Here is a 14,241-nt window from a genome sequence, read left to right on the forward strand (position 1 = left end):
AAATGCAAAACAGAAACTTGTCTACATATAACATTTCAATTATGACAAGTACAGCCACGGATGTTATTTATTATGTAATTTTCTTAAATCTTTGATAAAAGCAACATAACAGCACTAGTAAAAATGTCACTTATAAATGTTTAAATGAAAATTAAGTCCTTCTTTAAATTTTACACTTGTATATGTACAGTAAAATCAATTGAGGCAAAAGCTGAATGATTTTTCCTGCATCTTTGATTTGCAGCTTTCATGTTATGTCTATGTTGATGTGAAAAATTTAGAGAGAATATTTCCTTTCAGTAAATTGTGCAAGAGAAAATAAGTTGTGTAAAGGGCAGCACGCTCTGAGCAGAATACATATTGCAAATTGCACGGGGTCAATGAAATTGAAAACTGACATTTAGATATTGTGGTTCAGTGACTGTAATTTTATTAAAATTCCTGTAACTTTGAAACTGGAGACATTTTGAAGGGAATACAACGTCACAGCAGTAAGAGAGGGAAGACAGTAGGAGGTAGTGAGTAAATGGGTGAACAAAATATTTAACTACACCCCAAATGAGTTCAGTCATTTCCTGAAAACATTGAACCATTCACCCAGGTATAAAAACCAACTGTTTTCCAAAAGTGTGTGTTGCATTTCATAATAAACCTATTTTTAATAATTAGTATGATTTTGAATGTTTCAATTTTCATAAAAGCAAAATTCAGCTTAGTGTGTTTTTATGCCTTTGTGACTTTATCTACCTTTGTATTTGTTACAAACATATAGCAAAGAACCTGTTTGAGCAAGCTGAATTACATAATACTGCTTGGCAATCTTATTTATAACGCTCACTTTCTGTTTGAAAAATCTACTAAGTGATGGCTGGCCTTCAGTCCTCTACTTCTACTGAGAGCTGTGATTCTTCCAGAAGCCTATTATTCAAAAATTAAAAGTATTAATGTATGTTGTTTTTATTTGTTTTCTGCTTTTCTAACTAACTTTATAGACCATTCAGATCACTTTTTTTAGTCACTTTTGCCTTCAATCTTAAGACTAAGTCCCAAGGGAAAAAAATATACAAAAAAAGAAACCCTAAACAGGAGTAAAAGCAAAGATGCTGCTTCTTCTGCCTTGCCTCTGCTAGAAGCTGGCTTTTAAATTAATCATTAACATAAGGCGTGTGACAGGAAGAGTGGTTGTAGCTCTGCAGAGGCTGGACTCAAAGCTTCATCTTTGTTATAACGTATGGGTGCTTCATCTTGGAAACTGCAGAAAGTTCAATACTAGAATGTTCATTGTTTTGTCTTTACATGGACAGTGGGCAAAGTTAAGAGATATGTTTGACCTTTTTGGTTGGAGGAGAGCCACTTGTGGAGCAATGTGTGGTGAGTCCCTGTCCTACAGTAGGCAAGGCTGGAACTAGGATTTCAGTCCTGTTTGGAAACATCTGTCCCAACCTTGCTTGTAGTTCTATCAAAGGAGAAAAAACTTTAACTTTTAATCTCGTCATAGAGCAGGAACTGGAGGTAGCTTGGATCTAGACTTGTAGGTAGCTTTGAACCCAAGTGGGATTTGTTAATTAATAATACTACAAACTATTTCTATTACCTATTATTGGAATTTGAGTTATACAGTACTAAACATAGCAAAGAAGACTGCCATCTTTCCTCTGAGAGTGGAGTTGTTTAAGAGACATCTCAGAGAAAGGGATTTTATCCAAACTGCTGCAATTCTATGCTCTGGATGCATATAAACAATTATATTTTATCTTTTACTGTCAAACTTTGAGTATGTCCCATGTTTCATATTTCTGATCTTCTTATACATAAGTTTTTGCCCCCCTCCTCGTCTCCTCACCCTTTGCAGGAAAACACATTTTAAATCAATACAATTCTGTTTTGTTTTTTTTCTTCTGAATCATGGTTCAATAATTCATGAAATGAGCCTTGTGGCTGAAGCTTGTAATTTCCTTATTTATTTTTCTCTTTTTTAAAATCATATTTTGAAAGTTGCCTTGGTAGCTCATGTAGTGAATAAGGCATGGAAGTGGTTTAACTTAACGGACTTTTTCAAGGTATTGCTGAATGAGATTTGATTTGATAGTCTGGAATACTTTCCAGATGAGGAAGCTGCGCTGATGTGATATCCCTCTAGTTGATCATTGCTATGATGTGGTGTTGAAACAGCACCTATGCTGTTGGCTGGAGAAGGACATCCTTAAGCCACTTCTATGTAAAAAAAAAATGACTGAAGGGAACCTGCCTTCTGCACGCAAAATTTCCAGGGAAGAATGGTAGTGAAAAGCCACACTTTTCCAGTGTGAACCATAAACCCCTTCTATAACTGACAAATTAGGTAGTCCAGATTTCAGCAGATCCTCACAATGTCAGTGATAGTCTGGTCTCCAACTATGCCAAGACAAAAGAAAAAAAAAATTATCCCACTGGGGAAGACTAGATTAATACAGCAGACTTTGCAAAGTCTACAATAAAATGAGTCTAAAGCTTACATGGACGATCCATAATTGATTTACCTATCACCCAGGTAAGCCAGTTGCCTTCCTAAGGAAAATGAGAATCAATTTTGCTATTCAATTCAAAAGCGGCTGTGAAGTGGCTTATGATCTGTTCCATTGCCAGCACATCCCCAACCATTTTTACTCAAATGTGTTATTTATGAAAGAATGAGCTGCTTACTACTGGATTAAATCCTGGAATTAAATTTCAGTTGAAATGTTAAATAAGATCTTTGAAGTTTGACTTGCAAAAAGAAAGTTAAATGTAAAGAAATTCAACTTTAAAAATCTAAGTATACTATTGTTTTTAAGAGTACACAAATATACAATAACATGAATGCCATATGACAGATGCTTTGAAATAATAAATGTCAAACTCAGATGTTTTCACTTCTGAAAATCTCATTTTTACATAGTCAGATATTATAATTATTAATTAAAAACATAAGGCCAAAAATATGTCTTAGTCTGTACTAACATCTTCTTAACTCATTGCAGAAGTATATAATGCCATTGTTCATTAAAAGTTTCGCCAGGGAATCTGGACATTTCTGTGAATTTTAAATTAACAAAACTTGACTTTTATTTATCTCAAAGTGAGTATATTCTCTCATCTAACTTAAATCGGAGATTTAAAAATGCATAGTTTTTAATGACTTTGAGGATACTAGCCACATTTTTTAATACCTGCAAGAAATAAGATTTAAAAAAGAGAGGTTAGAAATACTAATTGCATGGTAGGATGCCAAAAGCCTTCTGGATTTTAGTGCTTTGTTTTGTAAACCAAGGTGTAATTAGTACTGAGTACTGCTGTGTTGACAGACTGGACTTACTTGCTTTACAATCACTCTTGATTTAATGAAGCTGATGTATTCCCCCAAAAAATTTGCTGGAAAATTCCTTCTGTTTTCTGTTCACATTATCTTAAGTAAGAAGCGATAGTGATGTGGTCTGGTAATGCACTAACATTTCTCAGACAGAAAACCATACTCATTCTATTTCAGCAATAATTTCAAAGCTAGACTTTTTTCTTTTTTTTTTTTCCTTCATGTAGCACATCGTTCACTTCCTCCTTCTTTTAAATGTTCTGTAGAAGCAGAAAGAACATAGGGATGGTTTTTGTTCTGGTTTTGATGCTTTATTACTTTACGGTACTGAGTTTCTCTAATCGCAGTCACAATTTTGAACCTGTAATTATGTCAAGATCCCAGAATATTAACAGCTTTCTGACTGCTCTCTTAAAAAGCAGACTTAGATATCTCTTTAGCCTCGCAGCGTAAATACTCTAATTAGCAACATTACTAACCTAACCTCCCTTCCTCCTTCCTTATATACAGGAACCAATAAGTGAGTTGAACTAGATTGTCTGACTAGAAGAAGTGGAACTGTATGAAAGGGTACTTACAACATGTATAAATTTAAAGGGAAAGGGGATAATTCTTTTCATTTATCAAAAAAAGCAGTCTGATTGTGGGCCTGGTATGAGTTAGTAGGCAAAGGGAGGCTGAGGCATTCCTCTGGTTGTGTTTGGATCAGCTGTGGATGGAGCTGCAATGGAGAAGTTGGCTTCCTCTCAAATGACTGGTAAGGTATGCCTATTTCTGGACCTTTCTCTGGAGACTTTGCTAGGCTAAGCTGGTACTATTTTGTGTGTGTGTGTGTGTGTGTTTCTTTTGTGACTCCGAGGAGCTATACCTCTAAAAATTACAAGTCAGATTCTCTTTAATGACTATACACCCTGATATTCAAGGACAGTGGAGGTCTGGATAAGGACATTCAGATCAGCTGGGATCATCAGACCCAAAGATGTTCCTTAATAAAATTCCTTCCAAAAATATCCGAACAATAAGATACAGTCTCAGTTTAGAGCAACACTGACAGACTCCAAAGTCTGTAAGCAGCATGGTGTGAATCTCAGCCTAGGCTACATTTTTGTAGAATATATAGTTAGGAGGAAGTTGAGAAACTTGCTAATATCACATTTCAAGACATTCAGAGATGTAAAGATTTATGCCCAGAGTAAACAGACTAAGATTTTTCTGAGTTTTAGTAATCAAAAACAGCTGCTGAAAACAATTTGGCTTGATCTTGTAAAACCTGTGTGTGAGAGTGACAGTGATGATAAAATCTATGTGATGAAGTCAAATCCAGTTGTTCTCTTCATGTATGTTTCCTGCATTGTGCTACACCTCTGAGTTTTTCTTTTCATGCTTGTTGGTTCCCCAGTTTACAGCTGAATTGTACAGTTTCCAACAAATATATAAAATTTGATATTCAGAATTGAAGAGAATTAATAGATGAATTTCTTACCTGAAGCCATCAGACTGGGTTTTCAGTAGCCACAACTACTTGAAATGTTTCCCTTCATGATGCAGGAAAAATAATCTCTTCCTGCTAATCTTTGTGGTTCATGTAGTGTCTAGCACAGTAATCATGTTTAATTGATAAGTCATCTTAGCTTTTTCTTAGCTTATTGAGGGACATGGTTTAGTGGGCATGATTTAGTGGTCATGAAGGTGATGGCTGATGCTAGGACTAGATGATCTTGGAGGTCTTTTCCAAGTTTAATGATTCTGTGATTCTGACATTTATTCATGATATCATGGGAAAACCATTGGTGAAATATTATCATATGTTCATTTTTGAAAGTTGCTGTCAGAGTACGATCACATCATTTTACATCAGATTGCTGCACTGTTGAGTTCAATAGCATGTTACTTGAAGAGTTGTAGGCCACTTAAATGTTTTCTCTGCACATACTTTTGCCTTTGCTGCCTAGAAATTGCTTGTTCTAGTTTTTATGTTCTGCTGACTTACTGATCCAAAATCAAGATGATATCTGATTGATCGTTGTTATACTTCCATTCAGATATGATTTTTGGTTTTGATTGGGTTTTTTTTTGTGTTTTTTTTTTGAGGTTGATTGATTATTGAAGTAAAGCTGCAGATTCCAAAATCTGCTTCAGGTGCATGCAGTGAAATTGTGGTGGCAGCTTGCACATGCTAGCTTCCAACATCAGAGAACAGAGCTACCACTGGTTAATGTAGACTTTAGGTTAGCAAGAGTATGAGAATAAAACTCATACTTCTGCTCTATGTTGTGCCCTCAGACCTACAGTATGGAAAGAATGTAAAGCAGCTCAACTAAGCAATAAGTTTATTAATACAAGGGAGTGAAAATGTTTCAATCCCCGCATTGATATTTTGCAAAAATATCCAGTTGAGTCATTATATTTAGATTATATTTAGATATTTAGATATTATATAGATGCTGGGCACTTCTGTGAGATGTTACTTTTTGTTTCAAAATAGCATAAAGAAAAAGGATGTGATGTACAATAGTGCGCTAAATACAAGAGTTTACTATCTTAAATTTGTTCCTTTAAATTTATGTGGAATATTTTTCTACTCTTCACTGAAGCACAGCAATCCACATATACTTACCTACTACCTGTGCAACAAACATGATTCCCTGACATTAACATGAAACTAATATCACTATGCTGATGCATGAAATTCTTGAATGCTTAATCTTCATGTGTTTCAACAAACTTTATATTAGGTAGATAAATGAAATCTGCCTGTTCTTGCCTTGCAAGTAGTATCCTGATTTCTAGGTTTCAGTGAGGGCTGTCTTTGCCATGCAACTTTGTAAATTTTCTAACTATGAAAATGGATATTTCTTCATCTGCTTTAGTGGTGCCATTTAAAATACAGTGCATCATTTTTTTCAGTACAAGGAAAACAGCCAAATTTCATACAAAAATTTGGACACACAACTCTACAAGAAGGAGAAGATTTAATCCTGCATTGCACAGTACATGGAAAGCCCAAACCTCATGTCTGCTGGACCAAGGATGATATCCAAGTGGTAGCTGGAGACATCAGTGTATGTTCTAATGTTCCTGAAATATTTATCACAGGAAGATAATATATTTTGCTTTATGCTCCTAATAATCTCCTATGTGCATTCTATTGTTTTGCAGATTGAGAAATTAGGAGATAACTACTACCTCTTAAAAAGAAATGTGGCCCTTGCTGATACTGGGAAGTATATCTGCATTGCCAGCAATGAAGTCGGAAAGGCACACTGTTCTGCCATAGTAACAGTGATAGGTGATTCTCCTTGGCCAGCTGCATGCTTTAAGGCATGTTAAATGAGAGCTTCATTTCCAATTACTGATGTATATGTCTTGTTTCAGAGAAAAATAAAAACTCAGAAGTTTCCACTATAACTCCGACTAAATCAGAATGGGAAAATGGGTACTTCTCAGGAAAAGGGAATGTCACTGCAGCTGAACTCCTACAAGCCCAGGACATGTATTGTGCGAGAGGCCAAAGGCCAGTCGCTAAGCAACTCCCAGTAAGGTAACCTGCACCTTACTCTGTGCTACATCCCGTAATACTCAAATAGCTGCAGTAACCTTAATTTTACAAAGCACTCATATAACACTTTCTGATCCTATGAATTTTTGCATAATGTAAAGCACATAATATGGCTGCTTTTATGCTTTTGCATTTAACCGCATCAAAAGGTATTAAGTTTTGTTAAAGACTTTATAATACAACAGAAAATTAAATTTATGTGGAACAGGGTATTTAGTTTAGTGGTTGTTTTGTTTCTGCTTTAATCTAGATATCTTAATCTTGATATTAACCTATAAATGAACAACTCAAAGGCACAAAGTATTCCAGAAGTTCAGATATTTTTTTTCTGGTTATGCAGATGAGCTCTTGACACGACCTAAGAATACACTGATTTTTAGCATGTTGGCATTTTCTTTTTGAGGGATAAAAGTATTTGTCATAACTAACTTTAACATTTGCACAATACTATTGAATGTTTTGCTTTCATGGCATTCAAACATATGAATGTTTTTGGCTTTTATGTATTTCTTTCTCTGCAAATGCATGCTGCTTAAGTAGGGCAGCTGATATTTTTTATACACGTATGAATATATAAACACACACTAACTCTCTTGTATTACAGCAGCATATTACTCAGTATTATTTGAATTTATTAAATACTGAAAGAAACATACATATGCACAAAATCATTTAGTAGTCACTGATTTCATTTTCCAGAAAGATCAGCTTATTTACCATTGACGCACAAGTTTTATTCTGCTTTCTGTATCTCTGTATCACTGTGAGATGACAAGTTTTCCAAAGCAGTGAAATAAAATAGAAGATTACATTCATTTTACTTGATGCTGATATAGAATTTAACATGATTAAAACATGGAGACTGTGCAGAAAGACTAAATTTCTTTTCTAAATTATTATTTTCTGTTTCTTCTACCATAAGTACCCTCTGATTATTTGTTACTCTCAGTAAGACAAAGGATAATTTACATTCTGTATGGAGTGACTCTGTATTTGATCTTTAATTTGTTATCATATCAAGACCAAGAATCTATCTCAGCCACTACAATGCAGCTTATGAAAGGGAATGTTGCAGCTGCCACCATTTAAAACATAGACAATATAAACTGAGTTATTTTTTGTTTGTTTGTTTTACAAAAAAAAAAAAAGAAGGTTTAAAGAGAAACTCTGGCTTCAAGGAGTGTATCTTGAGCTTGTGAGACCACCAGATGTTAGCTTCAGTCTGGAACATGTTCCTGTTTTACTTCAGCCTACTGCCAAGGATCAGAATATGGACTGAACTGCACCTGATTTATGAGGGGGTTCATCTTGTTTGCTGTGTCCATGTGTGATGAGAAAATGAATCTTCGAGTGCTATTTGATGTGCATCTAGGTTGCAATTTATATTTGATTTCTCTATAAATCATTATTAATAAAACTCACCCATGCACAGCAGTTATTAAGAAGTGTTTTGTATTTTTTTTTTTCTGGTCTGTTATACAAATCAGTCAGAATAAAATGATGGGAAAAGAGAGAACTGAGCCCTTATAAATTGCAAATGTCCTTGCAGGCTCATCAGCACCAACCATTTTGTAGTATTACGATCAATGGCATCAACTCTTCCCTCCAGCTTTATGGAGAATTCAGATACAAATATGGCTTCTGTAATGAGTTCATAACTATATTGTTTATAAATCTTCCTGCATATTAAATACTGTGATCATTACCTTATTCCTAAGGAAATGCTTTGGGGCATTTCCAGGAGGGCCTGTGCATCAAAAGAAATGGTAACAAAGTGTTGCAGTCTCTGTATAATGCATGTTTTTTACCACAAATGTTTTCAGGGACCAGGCAGTCTCTTTAAAGCAGTATAATGCAAAAGTCTTCAGCTATACAACTTCTGTTTTCAGGATTGGATTACTGTGACAAAGCAGTCCATTTCAAGCTGATGTGTGCCACTGCAGTCTGTAAGAGTGGAACTAGTTTCAAACTTAGTTTAACCAGCGATTTCCCAGTTGTAAAATTACTCATGACCTGCAGCATCTGCTTATGGTATAGAGAAAACTTGAACAGAAAATGAGTCTTTTGGATTGTAGAGCAATTGTTAGCAAGGTGAAAGTTTTGCTTCTAAGTGTCTTTTTCAGCTCGTTGCAAAGCTCCTTGCAAAGAATGAGGACATTTGGAGTGCCATCCATTTGGACAATTGAAAAAATTGGCTGAGAAAACTGCCTCTTTTTTCTGGCTATTTGGCACAATAACTAACAGAACAGCTAGTTAGACTTGGGACTATCTGCTATTCGGCTTCTGGCTCAGATATTCAAAGTCCTAGCTTGCAAATGATTTGTGCTACTCAGCCTTCTGCTTATAGTGTACTCTGTATGGCTTGTACAATACAAGTGAGTGTGTATTTCCTCCAAGTGCCTGTTATAAAACAGTTTGTCAGTCTTTTTATGAACATTGATCAGTCCTACACTGGATTTATGTACCTCAGCAATGGACTCACACTTAACAAAGGAAGGATATCAGGGTTTAAGCAGCACAGCATATTTGTACTTCATCCAAACAGATGTCATCTGTGCAAAACAGGGAATGAAGTTTTTACAGCTGCTGCAGTCATAACACCAAAACATTAAACAAGTTTCCTACAAAATACATTTTGGCCGGTGGAAACTTAGATTTCTCTCCAAATTAAAGCACAAGCCTAGAGAGGAAACAAGATGAAAAAAAAAATGTGTTTGTGTCTTCACCTGATCACATAAATCACTTGCTTGACTTTACAGAAAAGTCAGTGGCATCCTGCCCATGGAAGAGTCATAAGACTGTGTATACGTGCTCATAAATATAGCACCTGAGGACTGAGGTTTGTGCTCTTTTCCTTTACACTGTCTCTCTCATGTGTGTTTTTTTAATGAAGCAGACAACTATCAAACATCAAGTGAATTCCATATGATTACATTTTTATGGTGTTACACCATTACACATGTTCTTACTTAAAGATTTCACAGAAAATATTGTTTCTTACTGTAGTCACAGTCAGAGGAGTGACAGAGTACATGTCAGACGTCTAAAAAAAAAGAAAACATTCACCCTAGAATACATGTTAAAAGTTTTATTTAAAATAAATAAAAAGTCTGGCAACCTTATTTTGCCAATGAGGAGCACAGTTAATCATTGAAATGATCCCCGGCAGCGTATCAGTTATGAAGCATGGTAAGTTTGGTACGTTTATTTTTCCTTTTCTTTTTATAAATCCTTGATGCCAAGGAATTAGTTGAAAGTTCTAAGAAATATCAAAAGGCATATGTGTCTACCACATTCTAAGAACTGTCTCCATGCTCGTTACCATTTGTCCCCAGTATTATGGTTTTAGTTATTATTGTGTGAAAAGAAACAGAACAGTTAGTATATATATTCTTTACTTTGGTCTTGTTGACAAGACCCTGTACTCTAAGGTGAGATGCTAAGTATTTTTTTATATTCCTTCCTTGTTCTGTATATGTAAATATGTATATGTAATAATGTGGAAGGAAAACTTGGGAAAAACAAAATCTAAAGCAACATCTGTAAATCTCCTTAGATAATTCCAAGGACACAACGGTTGTAACAGATATCAACATTGCTATTCAAGAAACAATGAAGAAAATAGAAATGATTTTCATGGCAAAAAAAAGAAAAAAATAGGAATTTCCACTTCAAAAAAATGTACAATAAAGACTTGCCTGAGCTGCAATTGAAAGCTTTCAATATTCTAGAAAGAATGATATTGTTCCTAAACTCTGACTATTAAAGTCTTGAATCTCAAGGTATCTTCATGCGGGCCTAAGTCAATAGCATTATTGACTTCAGTTTATAACAATTAACTCCAATTATTTTGAAGATTATTTACTATTCCTCAAATGTATTTTTGGCCTTTAGCATAACGCATATTCTGTAGTAACACTGGCAATATATTTTATACTTAAAATAGTAGCCAACTTAAGTAAATGCTGAAATTTCTTAATAATCCTCATTCTTCTGTCTGCCTGAAAAAATGCCTCTATCTGCCTATATCTGGCTTTTGCTTCATCTAAGAGTAAAGAAATAATGCTATGATTTTTCAATCAATGTCTTTCCTATGCAGCATTAAGACTGAATTAATCTTTTTCCTTCATATTGTAGATGTATCGTAATGTGACACTGAACATGCAGAAATCACAGTTGGCTTGGCTGATAGTCGTTTTGTTAAGTCGTGTAATATAAATTATTCATATTTTCTTAAGAGCATGAAAGAAACATTTCACTGTTTGCTTCATTTCTGGATCTGCCAGCAATACCAAAAATATTAAGAAAGTACAGACTTTTATTAGGATGCAAGTAGCTTTAATATTGATCAAAACCAAGTGTAAAACTTCTTGGAGAAAAATGAGAAGGAGCTTGTTTTAAAAATACAGAATATTTGGTTTATGTATTTGAATGCAGCACAATGTTTTTTTGGGCTTTTTTTTTTTTTTGTAAATGTCTATAAGCAATTATTGACTTGATTGAAATTGCAAAAATTGAACTTCTGGCCTTCTCATCTTCAAAACTGAGAATTTTCATATTTCTTCCACTTAAAAATTTTCACAACATCATAAACTTTCTCATTGTTTATTTAACTTGGACATCTTCAATAAGCTGGCTGTTTTTCATTATTAAACTGGCAGTTATCAGCCAGTGTTCTGACTCTGAGCTGATTTCTCACTGAATATTTGAGTGTTCAACTACAGGATGAAATTACCATCTGCTATTTTAGCAAGTCTCTGTTTTGAATCAGAAGTGAGATACCCTTTGCACAGATTTCTTCAGATGTTTTGTAGCCAACCTGTCTTTCCTGCTAACAAATGCACTTCTTATCATACTAAGTCTTACAGAGAGATGAGGTTATCTGACATCTATTTGCACCAGAAAGTCAAATGTGAGGCATAGCGCTCTGATTTTCAAGCTTGGGGGNGGGGCGGGGGTTAGATGGTACCAGCATAGAAGGCGGTTTCAGTTTCTGTTGCAGTTGCTGCTGCTGCATGCCAAGAATTAGCTGTAAAGTTGACTTTATGGGATGGATAAACTAAAGGGCAGAGGGGCCACAGTAGTATGTCCTTTCTTGTTTCTTTCAGATCTGTGAACTGTAATATAATACCTCTTGCAGGAATCAGAGTGGTAGTGGTCTTCCTTCTTAGCAGTTTCTGGAGATCAGGCTGAAAGTTTTCCTCAGGCTGTTTTCAAGCATAAGCACAGATGATATTACAAAACTCCAGTCTGTGTTTACTTTTCTAGATAGCCTTCTTATACCGCCTTCCCGAGTTGATCTTTCATTTGAATGTGGCGTTTTGCACTCCTGAAGCCTTTTGGCTGAGGAAGGAGATTGATGCTATGAAGCTGCTGGGCTCCTCCCTCTCTTAGCAGCAGCAAACCTGTGACAAGGATGGCTCTCCGGTGTGCTCGAGGGATCTTTTTCAGTGTACAGCTTGGTGACTGCACACTGAAGTCCTCTGCTTACCAGTATAGCACAAGCTTAAGTACATGAATAGTCTTATGAGCCAGTTCTCTGATTAAAGAGTTTGCTAAATATGAGTTAGATACATTTCATTTTCTTAGGGAAAGAAATGGAATTTTGAATAAGGCGGCAATGATAGAAACAGGCAAATGTAAGGCTATGGTGATACAGCTCTCATTCCACCTATAGGCAAGAGCAGTTTTCTAACTGACCACTGTTTCTGAGGCAATTTATAGTGCAATTGGCTGCTCAGACTGAGAAATCTGGACCAGTGGAAGTTTTCTAACTAATACGCTATGGATGATTAAATCTGCAGTCTGCACAAAGCCTACACAGGTCTAGAAAAAACAACCTGTTAGACTTAAAATTTACTTTTTAAGCAATTGCAGTTAGTTTGTGTTAATTTATGTTAACAAATTTTATATTTCTGCACTCTGTATACTATTGTTTAAGCTTAAATGCTTGGCACATCCAACAGAAAAATCCTAAATGAAATTTTTAAAAAATCAGTCAAATCTATAAATTATCTAATATAATTTTGCAATTCATACTTATGGAAAAAAAAAGATATAATTTAAACAGTGTATTCTAATAGCGTGTGGCCACATGTCTGAGATCAGCTTACTTATTTAGTCTGGTGATTGACAGATGCATTTGGTGGCTTCTTGGATTATATTATAGGGAAACAAAATAAGGCTAAATCTTAATGATATGGCTACTACTGACTTGTCTGTGCTTTATGCCAAATTTCTTATTTATTGCATTTTTTCTCTGTGCTTATGACTTTCAAAATTTGCAGTGGCTTTTAAACTGTGCGCTATAAACCAAACTGAATTACAGACCAAAATCTTTTGAACAGATGCTGTTTCCTCAGTGAATCCCTTTTGTGCTTCCAAAATTAGCATTGTCAATCAAACCAACAGGTGGTGTATGGTTACACAGAGTGGATCCCCTCTCACAAGATACTTTCTTTCAGGAAACCAATCAGAACTGGCTTGATGATGTAGACCTGTCAGCAGAGCTGGGGTATATAAAGTAAAACAACTATGTTAGCACTTCTGAGCAGTCGTGCATTCCCCGCCTCGCCTCGGGTGTAGGGATTGCAAAAAACAAAACTACACTGTCAAGACTGTGTAGTTTTGTTTTTATGGTTAGAGGCTCATCAATTCTCATGCTGGGATTGTCTAAAAAAATCTTACTCTGGATAAGGACGTCGTTCAAGAAGATTTCGTTGGGCTTAGCCCACTCCTACAGGCACTTTGAGATCTCAGGTTAGTAATGTGTTTCTCCTAGTGTAACTGGCATTTTATTAGTCAATAAGCTTTATGTGCTCTCTATTATATGTGTTTACTCAGATGAGGTATAGATTTCAGAGTATGAACATGGAGCACATAAATTCTAATGGGATTGTCTTAAATTTCAGGGGGTAAGTTTTGATAACATTCAGTAAAGAGTTTTTACAGTATAATTAATGTTAAAAAGTTGATGTAAATGAAGATTTGAAGAGGGCATGGAAACATCTGCCTAGCTTAAAAACTCTGTTCTGTTGGGAGTGTTCAAGGTTATGGTACCAAGAGATAAACTGAGAAGCTCCAAGAATAGCTCTGATAAAATGCATGTGGTATCAGCTAAGCGCTGATGACTTTTTAAGGGAATCAACTGCTAAGGTATCAATTACATGGCAGCTCTGGAACACTTGTCTGTTGTCATTCATAGCTGGGAAGGTTATTTCTGGAACGTGACATTTCAGATGCATACTTTCAATCCTAATTATACAAAAAAGCCTTATAAGATCAGATCTTCAACACCAAAATTTGCCTAGACAATGAAATACATGAATTTTATGTGAACTCAATGAAAATTATA

The 14,241-nt window shown here is 35.3% G+C and overlaps 1 protein-coding gene across 1 annotated transcript in view; it reads left to right on the plus strand.

The window, feature by feature from the left end:
• Positions 1–8,219, plus strand: part of CCDC141 (coiled-coil domain containing 141) — a 63,595-nt gene extending 55,376 nt beyond the window's left edge. The window contains exons 27-30 of the mRNA XM_021400603.1: positions 6,236–6,390; positions 6,488–6,617; positions 6,704–6,869; positions 8,040–8,219. Of these exons, the coding sequence (XP_021256278.1) occupies positions 6,236–6,390; positions 6,488–6,617; positions 6,704–6,869; positions 8,040–8,166 (578 nt within the window). The 3' untranslated portion in view covers positions 8,167–8,219. The remainder of the gene's footprint in view (positions 1–6,235; positions 6,391–6,487; positions 6,618–6,703; positions 6,870–8,039) is intronic.

This window comes from Numida meleagris, chromosome 5, assembly GCF_002078875.1.
Source record: "Numida meleagris isolate 19003 breed g44 Domestic line chromosome 5, NumMel1.0, whole genome shotgun sequence".
NCBI classification, from domain to species: domain Eukaryota; kingdom Metazoa; phylum Chordata; class Aves; order Galliformes; family Numididae; genus Numida; species Numida meleagris.